The sequence below is a fragment of the Molossus molossus genome, unplaced genomic scaffold, assembly GCF_014108415.1.
Source record: "Molossus molossus isolate mMolMol1 unplaced genomic scaffold, mMolMol1.p scaffold_m16_p_11, whole genome shotgun sequence".
In the NCBI taxonomy this organism is placed as follows: domain Eukaryota; kingdom Metazoa; phylum Chordata; class Mammalia; order Chiroptera; family Molossidae; genus Molossus; species Molossus molossus.
In genome coordinates, this window is record NW_023425346.1 from 71,273,213 (window position 1) to 71,284,285 (window position 11,073).

An 11,073-nucleotide genomic window follows, 5' to 3' on the forward strand; every position below is an offset into this window, starting at 1 on the left:
ATCCCATCTTTAAAAAGGAACTTTGTGTTTTGATAAGTTTCTTAGCATAAAATAATCAATTCATCTTTCTGGAATAGCTGTTCTTAATAGAACTTTGAATTTATAACATTTAATTTTTTTTTAAATAACCTTTTAGTAAAGCTGTTCGTTTCACCTCATGACTCAAATCCTTTTTGTCTGTTTGTTTTAAACAGAAAAACCAAGTGCTCCTGGCAAGCCAACTATTACTGCTATCACGAAAGATTCTTGTGTTGTGGCTTGGAAACCACCTGCCAGTGATGGTGGAGCAAAGATTAGAAATTACTACCTTGAGAAGCGTGAGAAGAAGCAGAATAAATGGATTGCGGTGACAACAGAAGAAATCCGAGAAACTGTCTTCTCAGTGCAAAACCTTATTGAAGGTCTTGAATATGAGTTCCGTGTGAAGTGTGAAAACCTAGGTGGGGAAAGCGAATGGAGTGAAATATCAGACCCTGTCGCTCCAAAATCTGATGTCCCGATTCAGGCACCACACTTTAAAGAGGAACTACGAAATCTAAATGTCAGATATCAGAGCAATGCTACTTTGGTCTGCAAAGTGACCGGCCATCCAAAACCTGTTGTGAAATGGTACAGACAAGGCAAAGAAATCATTGCAGATGGATTAAAGTATAGGATTCAAGAATTTAAGGGTGGCTACCATCAGCTCATTATTGCAAGTGTCACAGATGACGATGCCACAGTGTACCAAGTCAGAGCTACCAACCAAGGGGGATCTGTGTCTGGCACTGCCTCCTTAGAAGTGGAAGGTAAAAACAAATTAGTAAACATAAGTTTGGTGCTTGATGGCACATTATTTATTGGAGGGGGACTATTGCACTTACCTAGTGTTAGTCACTGCTAAATTATATTCTTTTTCCTTTTATTCCAATACAGTTCCAGCTAAGATACACTTGCCTAAAACTCTTGAAGGCATGGGAGCTGTTCATGCTCTCCGAGGTGAAGTGATCAGCATCAAGATCCCTTTTAGTGGCAAACCAGATCCGGTGATCACCTGGCAGAAAGGACAAGATCTCATCGACAATAATGGCCACTACCAAGTTATTGTCACAAGGTCTTTCACATCACTTGTTTTCCCCAATGGAGTGGAGAGAAAAGATGCCGGTTTCTATGTGGTCTGTGCTAAAAACAGGTTTGGAATTGACCAGAAGACAGTTGAACTGGACGTGGCTGACGTTCCTGACCCACCCAGAGGAGTCAAAGTTAGTGACGTCTCACGAGATTCTGTCAACTTAATTTGGACTGAGCCAGCCTCTGATGGTGGCAGCAAAATCACCAACTACATTGTTGAAAAATGTGCAACTACTGCAGAAAGATGGCTCCGGGTAGGCCAGGCCCGAGAAACACGTTACACCGTGATCAATTTATTTGGAAAAACAAGTTACCAGTTCCGTGTAATAGCTGAAAATAAATTTGGCCTGAGCAAGCCTTCTGAGCCTTCAGAACCAACCATAACCAAAGAAGATAAAACCAGAGCTATGAACTATGATGAAGAGGTAGATGAAACTATGGAAGTGTCCATGACTAAAGCATCTCACTCTTCAACCAAGGAACTCTATGAGAAATATATGATTGCTGAAGATCTTGGGCGTGGCCAGTTTGGAATCGTCCACCGCTGTGTTGAAACATCCTCAAAAAAGACATACATGGCTAAATTTGTGAAAGTCAAAGGGACTGATCAGGTTTTGGTCAAGAAGGAAATTTCCATTCTAAATATCGCTCGTCACAGAAACATCTTATACCTCCATGAATCATTTGAAAGCATGGAAGAATTAGTTATGATCTTTGAGTTCATATCAGGACTTGACATATTTGAACGCATTAACACAAGTGCTTTTGAACTTACTGAGAGAGAAATCGTAAGTTATGTTCGCCAGGTCTGCGAAGCTCTTGAGTTCTTACATAGTAATAACATTGGACACTTTGATATTAGACCAGAAAATATCATTTACCAAACAAGACGGAGCTCCATCATTAAAATCATAGAATTTGGTCAAGCCCGTCAGCTGAAGCCAGGAGATAACTTTAGGCTTCTGTTCACTGCCCCTGAATACTATGCACCTGAAGTCCACCAGCATGATGTTGTGAGCACAGCCACAGACATGTGGTCACTTGGAACACTGGTGTATGTGCTGCTGAGTGGTATCAATCCATTCCTGGCTGAAACTAACCAACAGATGATTGAGAACATCAGGAATGCTGAATATACTTTTGATGAAGAGGCATTCAAAGAGATCAGCCTTGAAGCCATGGATTTTGTTGACCGGCTGTTAGTGAAAGAGAGAAAGTCTCGCATGACAGCATCTGAAGCACTCCAGCACCCATGGCTGAAACAGAAGATAGAAAGAGTCAGTACTAAAGTAATCAGAACCTTAAAACACCGGCGTTACTACCACACTCTGGTCAAGAAAGACCTCAACATGGTTGTGTCAGCAGCCCGGATCTCCTGTGGTGGTGCAATTCGATCTCAGAAGGGAGTGAGTGTTGCTAAAGTTAAAGTAGCATCCATTGAAATTGGCCCAATTTCTGGGCAGATAATGCATGCAGTTGGCGAAGAAGGAGGACATGTCAAATATGTCTGCAAAATTGAAAACTATGATCAGTCTACCCAAGTGACCTGGTACTATGGTGTCAGGCAGCTGGAGAACAGTGAGAAATATGAACTCACCTATGAAGATGGAGTGGCCACCATGTACATCAAAGACATTACCAAATTTGACGATGGTACCTACAGATGCAAAGTAGTCAATGACTACGGTGAAGACAGTTCTTACGCAGAGCTGTTTGTTAAAGGTGTGAGAGAAGTTTATGACTATTACTGCCGTAGAACCATGAAGAAAGTGAAGCGCAGAACAGATACCATGAGACTCCTGGAAAGGCCACCAGAATTCACCCTGCCTCTCTACAACAAGACAGCTTACGTGGGTGAAAACGTCCGGTTTGGAGTAACTATAACTGTCCACCCAGAGCCTCGTGTAACGTGGTATAAGTCAGGTCAGAAAATCAAACCAGGTGAAGATGATAAGAAGTACACCTTTGAGTCTGACAAGGGTCTTTACCAATTAACCATCAACAATGTGACAACAGACGACGATGCTGAATATACTATTGTGGCAAGGAACAAATACGGTGAGGACAGCTGTAAAGCAAAACTGACTGTAACCCCACACCCACCTCCAGCAGATACAAACTTAAGACCCATGTTCAAAAGGCTCCTGGCAAATGCAGAATGCCAAGAAGGCCAAAGCGTCTGCTTTGAGATCAGGGTTTCCGGCATCCCCCCGCCAACATTAAAATGGGAAAAAGATGGTCAGCCGCTGTCCCGCGGGCCTAACATTGAAGTCGTCCATGAAGGCTTGGATTATTATGCTCTGCACATCCGGGACACTTTGCCTGAAGACACTGGTTACTATAGGGTCACAGCCACAAATACAGCTGGGTCCACCAGCTGCCAGGCTCACCTGCAAGTGGAACGCTTGAGGTACGTCAAACAAGAATTCAAGAGCAAAGAGGAGCGCGAACGCCATGTGCAAAAGCAAATTGACAAGACACTAAGAATGGCCGAAATTCTGTCTGGAACAGAAACTGTGCCACTGACACAGGTCGCCCAAGAGGCTCTGAGAGAAGCTGCCATCCTTTACAAACCAGCCGTGAGCACCAAGACCGTCAAGGGCGAATTCCGCCTTGAGACAGAAGAGAAGAAGGAGGAGAGAAGACTCCGAATGCCCTATGAAGTCCCAGAGCCGCGCCCGCACAAGAAGACCGTGATAGAAGAAGACCAGCGCATCAAGCAGTTTGTGCCTATGTCTGACATGAAATGGTACAAAAGGATACGTGATCAATATGAAATGCCTGGGAAAATTGACAGAGTCGTACAGAAACGACAAAAACGCATTCGCCTTTCAAGATGGGAACAGTTCTATGTGACCCCTCTTCCACGCTTCACGGACCAGTACAGACCCCGATGGCGCATTCCCAAACTGACCCAAGACGACCTGGAAATGGTGAGGCCAGCTCGCCGGCGCACACCTTCTCCCGATTACGCCTTCTACTACCGACGCAGACGACGTTCCCTTGGTGACATCTCCGACGAGGAGCTACTGCTCCCCATTGACGACTACTTGGCGATGAAAAGAACGGAGGAAGAGAGGCTGCGTCTTGAAGAGGAGCTTGAATTAGGTTTCTCAGCGTCACCCCCAAGCCGGAGCCCTCCCCGTTTTGAGCTCTCTAGCCTGCGTTACTCTTCCCCACAAGCTCATGTCAAGGTGGAGGAAACCAGAAAAGACTTCAGATATTCAACCTATCACATCCCGACCAAGGAGGAGACCAGCACGAGCTACGCAGAGCTGCGGGAGCGGCACGCCCAGGCCGCGTACCGGCAGCCCAGGCAACGGCAACGCATCATGGCTGAGAGAGAGGACCAAGAGTTGCTTCGTCCGGTGACAACCACCCAGCGCCTCTCAGAGTACAAAAGCGAGCTTGACCACATGTCGAAGGAACAAAAGTCTAGAAAGAAATCAAAGCAACAGAGAAAAGTGACAGAAATAACAGAAATTGAGGAAGAATACGAAATCACAAAACGTGCTCAAAGAGAGTCGTCCTCATCTGTGTCCAGGCTGCTGAGACGGCGGCGCTCCCTGTCTCCAAGTTACATTGAGGTAATGAGGCCGGTGTCCGAGCTGATCCGATCGCGTCCACCGCCGGCCGAGCAATATGAAGATGACACAGAAAGAAGATCTCCCACTCCAGAGAGAACTCGCCCCCGTTCCCCTAGCCCCGTCTCGAGTGAGAGATCACTCTCAAGATTTGAGAGGTCGGCAAGATTTGATATCTTTTCCAGGTATGAGTCCATGAAAGCTGCTTTAAAGACTCAGAAGACATCGGAAAGGAAGTACGAAGTTTTGAGTCAGCAGCCTTTTACGCTGGACCATGCCCCTCGAATCACGCTGAGAATGCGCTCCCACAGGGTACCCTGTGGCCAGAACACACGGTTTATCTTAAACGTTCAGTCTAAGCCAACTGCTGAGGTTAAATGGTACCACAATGGTGTAGAACTCCAAGAGAGCAGCAAGATCCATTACACCAACACGAGTGGGGTCCTGACCCTGGAAATTCTAGACTGTCATATTGATGACAGCGGAACATACCGTGCCGTGTGTACCAACTACAAAGGTGAAGCTTCCGACTACGCAACCTTGGACGTAACAGGAGGGGATTACACCACCTACGCTTCCCAGCGCAGGGATGAGGATGTCCCCCGATCTGTTTTCCCTGACCTGACAAGAACAGAGGCATATGCAGTGTCATCGTTCAAGAAAACATCTGAGATGGAAGCTTCTTCTTCGGTCCGGGAAATGAAATCACAGATGACAGAGACAAGGGAAAGTCTCTCATCATATGAACACCACTCATCTGCAGAAATGAAAAGGGCTGCAGTAGAAGAAAAGTCGCTGGAAGAGAAATCCACACACAGAAAGATCAAGTCGACCTTAGAAGCGAGAATTCTAACCAAGCCAAGGTCCATAACTGTCTCTGAAGGAGAATCTGCAAGGTTTTCTTGTGACACAGATGGTGAGCCGGTACCAACTGTGACCTGGCTGCGTGGAGGACAAGTGATCAGTACTTCCACCCGCTACCAAGTGACCACCACGAAATACAAATCAACCTTTGAGATCTCTTCAGTCCAGGCTTCCGATGAGGGCAACTACAGCGTAGTGGTAGAAAATAGTGAAGGGAGACAAGAAGCACAATTTACTCTGACGATTCAAAAGTCCAAGGTTACTGAAAAGGCTGTGACATCACCACCGAAGGTCAAATCCCCAGAGCCTCAGGTGAAATCCCCAGAAGCAGTTAAGTCTCCCAAACGAGTGAAATCCCCAGAACTGGTGACTTCTCACCCAAAAGCCGTATCACCCACAGAGACAAAACCCACAGCAACAGAGAAAGTTGCGCAACTACCAGTTTCTGCCCCGCCCAAGATAACTCAGTCCCTGAAAGCAGAAGCTGTTAAAGATATTGCAAAGCTGACGTGTGCAGTTGAAAGTAGTGTATTATGTGCGAAAGAAGTCACCTGGTATAAAGATGGCAAGAAACTAAAGGAAAATGGGCATTTCCAGTTTCATTATTCAGCAGATGGTACCTATGAGCTCAAAATCCATAACCTCACTGAATCTGATTGTGGGGAATACATTTGTGAGATCTCTGGTGAAGGTGGAACTTCTAAAACTAATTTACAATTTACGGGACAGGCCTTTAAGAGCATCCATGAGCAGGTGTCAAGCCTATCAGAAACTAGGAAATCAGCTCAGAAAACTGCTGAGTCAACAGAAACCAAGATGGCAATTCAGAAAACTGCTGAGTCAACAGAAACTAAGGTATCAGCTCAGAAAACTGCTGTGTCAACAGAAACTAAGATAGCAGCTCAGAAAACTGAGTCAACAGACACTAAGGTAGCTCAGAAAACTGCTGAGTCAACAGAAACTAAGGTATCAGCTCAGAAAACTGCTGTGTCAACAGAAACTAAGATAGCAGCTCAGAAAACTGCTGAGTCAGCAGAAACTAAGGTAGCTCAGAAAACTGCTGAGTTGACAGAAACTAAGGTAGCTCAGAAAACTGCTGAGTCAACAGAAACTAAGGTAACTCAGAAAACTGCTGAGTTGACAGAAACCAAGGTAGCTCAGAAAACTGCTGAGTCAACAGAAACCAAGATAGAAGCTCATAAAGCTGCTGAGTCAACAGAAACTAAGATAGAAGCTCAGAAAATTGCTGAGTCAACAGAAACCAAGGTATCAGCTCAGAAAACTGCTGAGTTGACAGAAACCAAGAAAACTGAAGCAAAAGCTCCTGAGCCAATATCCTCAAAGCCAGTAATTATTACTGGGCTGCAGGATACAAATGTTTCTTCAGGCAGCATTGCTAAGTTTTCAGTTAAAGCTACTGGAGAACCCCAGCCGACTGTCACCTGGACAAAGGATGGAAAGGTAACCAGTTCCTAAATGTCCTTAATTTTATCTTCTAAAATACTAACTTTTTCCTTCACCCCCATCTCCCAAATAAAGTTGAAAATTAAATCACTTTTTGAAACTCAAATCATCTGCATTCTACAGGCTATTGCACAAGGAGGTAAATATAAACTCTCTGAAGACAAAGGAGTGTTCCTCTTAGAAATTCATAAGACTGACACTTCTGACAGTGGGCTTTATACTTGTACAGTAACAAATTCAGCTGGATCTGTGTCCTCCAGCTGCAAATTAACCATAAAAGGTAGGTTGGCTTTTGTTCTTACCAACATTTATCAGAAAATGATATTAAGGTAACGTTTCTAAACACTCTCCCTTACACACACACACACACACACACACACATAAAAAAGTATTAAAACTGTTTTCTGAATTCCAGAATACCATTTGTATACAAATGTAGAAATACACATATTTGAAGTTAGCATATACTTTGATATTCACATGAAAAGTACTTAGTAAGTACCGAATTGTATGAGGTGTTATACAAGATTCCACAGGGCCAGCCCCTGCTCCCAGGAATGTTTAAGAATAAAGTCAGGTAAATATACACTTGGTACTTCTTCCCTAAACCTTCACTTTTGCTAAGTTAATGAAAGAACTATATCATTTCTTCTAATTAAAATTAGTTTGCTGTCATTTCTATTGTCTAAAATATAATTCATTTTTTATTAATCAAAACACACACACACATCTCCTAATTTCTTTGACTATTCTTTTTAAGACTTTTATTTTTCCTTAAGTCATAAGAATCATCTTGTGTTAGTTTAGTTTATAGAATCATTACACTGATCTCAAAAATCAAGCATGACAGTTTCCCAAGATTGGGACTGAGAAAGAATTAGGTATTACCTACATTGCAGATAGAAGGCAACAATTTTTCCTTTGTATATTGTTCACTTGCAGAACGCACAAGAGTACAGGGTGGGCCCTCTTTCCAATTAAGTTTGCCTTACAGATGTTTCTTTTTTAGCTGTAAAAGACACTGAGACACAGAAAGTATCTACACAAAAGACTTCTGAAACTACATCCCAAAAGAAGGCAGTTGTCCAAGAGGACATTTCCCAAAAAGCCTTAATTTCTGAAGAAATCAAGAAATCAGAGGTGAAATCTCAAGAAAAGTTAGCCCTCACAGAGGAAGCCTCAAAGGTTATGATTTCTGAAAAAGTCAAGAAATCAGAAGCAGCCTCCCTGGACAAATCCATTGTCCACGAGGAAGTCACTAAAACGTCAAAGGCGTTGGAAGAAATCAGCACTCAAGCTGAAATTAAAGCCTTTTCTAGTCAGATGAGCATAACCGATGGTCAGAAAGTGACTTTAAAAGCCAACATTGCGGGTGCCACTGATGTGAAATGGGTACTAAATGGAGTAGAGCTCGCTAACTCCGAGGAGTACAGATACGGCGTCTCGGGCAGTGATCAGACCCTAACCATCAAGCAGGCCAGTCACAAAGACGAGGGCATCCTCACCTGCATTGGCAGAACCAGCCAAGGAATCGTCAAGTGTCAGTATGACTTGAGCCTGAGCAAAGAGCTCTCAGATGCTCCGGCCTTCCTCTCACAGCCCAGATCTCAGAATGTGAACGAAGGACAAAGTGTTCTCTTCTCGTGTGAAATCAGTGGCGAGCCCGCCCCTGAAATCGAATGGTTTAAAAACAACCTGCCAGTAAGTTTAGTTGCAAATTTATTATTGAAGAAAAATTCAAACCCTGTATCTACTCCCAAAGAGGTCACAGAAACCCTTTTTTTCCCTTCCTTTTAGATTTCTGTTTCTTCAAATATTAGCGTAAGTCGCTCCAGAAATGTATATTCTCTTGAAATCCGAAATGCGTCCGTAAGTGACAGTGGGAAGTACACGATTAAGGCCAAAAATTTCCGTGGCCAGTGTTCAGCTACTGCTTCCTTAACGGTCCTTCGTAAGTATATCTTTGCCATTTTCCTCATTTGTTTGAGGCCTTTATGTGTTTTTGAATTTTTTTTTTTGTTGCCTTTGTTTTCTGAGCACAGCAAACTCAAGAACCTCGTTAAAATCGATGTGTAAGAGGCACAGGCCTCCCGTGTATTCATTCTTACGATCACTTTCTTCAGAGCTCAACAGGAACGTGGATAAGTTAACTTTCAAGGCTAAGCTGCCAACTGTCCTGCTACCTCTATTTTCAGAATGTGCAATATATAAATTATCGTATATATGACTAATCATTTTTCTCCTAGTGATTCTAGTACCTGCATGTAATGTGATGATAGAAACATAAGGAGTCATTTGTTGGAGACTTTGAGCTAGCTCTTGACGAATGTATGTACGTATTTGCTTATGCTTCCAGAGCAAGTCGTTTGGGTTACGTTTCTGTGTACAGTGTTGAAGTTCGCCATTTCTGTAAGTCAATGTCAGATGTCACACATTAACCAGATGTCATTGATGTTCACCGTATCTGCTATGCTCCACAGCTCTAGTTGAAGAACCTCCCAGAGAGGTAGTATTGAGGACAAGTGGTGACACGAGCTTGCAAGGAAGCTTCTCGTCTCAGTCAGTCCAAATGTCTGCGTCTAAGCAGGAGGCCTCCTTCAGCAGTTTCAGCAGCAGCAGTGCTAGCAGCATGAGCGAAATGAAATTTGCGAGCATGTCTGCCCAAAGCATGTCCTCCATGCAAGAGTCCTTTGTAGAAATGAGTTCCAGCAGTTTTATGGGGAAATCTAGTATGACACAACTGGCAAGCTCAACTAGTAGAATGCTTAAAGCAGGCGGAAGAGGTGAGCGATAAAATTACTGGTAGAGGTTGACAAGCCTAGTAGCATTGTATAGTCTTTAGTTCATACAATTCAGTAGAAAGCAAGTCATTTTTTTCTGTGATCCTAAAACTGTTTTGTTGTTGTTCCATAAAGGAATTCCACCTAAAATTGAAGCTCTTCCCTCTGACATCAACATTGACGAGGGCAAAGTTTTAACAGTAGCCTGTGCTTTTACCGGTGAGCCTACCCCAGAAATAACATGGTCGCGTGGTGGAAGAGAAATTCAAAACCAAGACCAGGGGAGGTTCCATATTGAAAACACAGAGGACCTGACGACTCTGATCATCATGGACATACAGAAACAGGATGGTGGACTTTATACCCTGAGCTTAGGGAATGAATTTGGATCTGACTCTGCTACTGTGAATATAAATATCCGATCCATTTAAGAGGGCCTGTGCTCTCATACTTACTCATTCTTAACCTTTCACAAACGATTCACATGGACTAATCTTTCTGATCTGTAAATATTAAGAAAAAAAGTAGTTTTGTGTCAACCTAAATGAGTCAAAGTTCAAAATATGCATCTCAGTCTTTTCTCATTGTTGACCTAAGAATATTATACATTTTCTAGTGACATGTACATACTGTATATAGCCGGATTAACGGTTATAAAGTTTTGTACCATTATTTTATGACACTTTACAGTGTAACTTTTGAAACTAACTGTTGGTAGGAGAAAGTTTCTTATGGAGCGAATACCCTGCTCAACACTTAATCAATCTTTGTGCCTCAACATAACGTTGATGTCTAAGTATGCCTCAGTGGGTTGAGAAATTCCCCATTGAAGATGTCCTGTCCTCCCAGAAGATAGTGCTGTGCACATCACCTGACATGTGCACCAATACCTACTGAATCAGAAATGTAAGGCATTGGTGATGTTTGCATTTACCCTCCTGTAAGCAGCACTTAACGTCTTACATTTTCTCTGATGATGTCACACTCAAAATTATCATGACTTAAATACTACCAGAGCAAAGTGCAACGGCCAGCACTTTGTTCGCCCATTTTACACTGTCTCCGACCATAGAGAGTGCCTGGGTAGCTTGGAAAGTAACATCGCCTGGCCATCCCCTCATTTAACCAAGCTATTCAAGTATTCCTATGTCGGAGCAGTGCCAACCCTTGGAGGTCCCGGGGTGCAGCCATTGCCTTCGTGTGGTAGTTCTAAATTTAAATTACCCTCAGAAACTCGGGCAACTAAGCAATGAGCCACAGCAAAAATAACA

General features: G+C 43.3%; 1 protein-coding gene across 1 annotated transcript in view; it reads left to right on the forward strand.

Moving 5' to 3' along the window:
- TTN (titin) overlaps window positions 1-10,825 on the forward strand; it is a 272,606-nt gene extending 261,781 nt beyond the window's left edge. Inside the window, exons 307-314 of the mRNA XM_036253264.1 lie at window positions 195-788; window positions 916-6,377; window positions 6,864-7,019; window positions 7,146-7,302; window positions 8,032-8,723; window positions 8,820-8,973; window positions 9,503-9,805; window positions 9,938-10,825. Coding sequence (XP_036109157.1) covers window positions 195-788; window positions 916-6,377; window positions 6,864-7,019; window positions 7,146-7,302; window positions 8,032-8,723; window positions 8,820-8,973; window positions 9,503-9,805; window positions 9,938-10,233 — 7,814 coding nt within the window. The 3' untranslated portion in view covers window positions 10,234-10,825. The remainder of the gene's footprint in view (window positions 1-194; window positions 789-915; window positions 6,378-6,863; window positions 7,020-7,145; window positions 7,303-8,031; window positions 8,724-8,819; window positions 8,974-9,502; window positions 9,806-9,937) is intronic.
- Window positions 10,826-11,073: the final 248 nt, after the last annotated feature.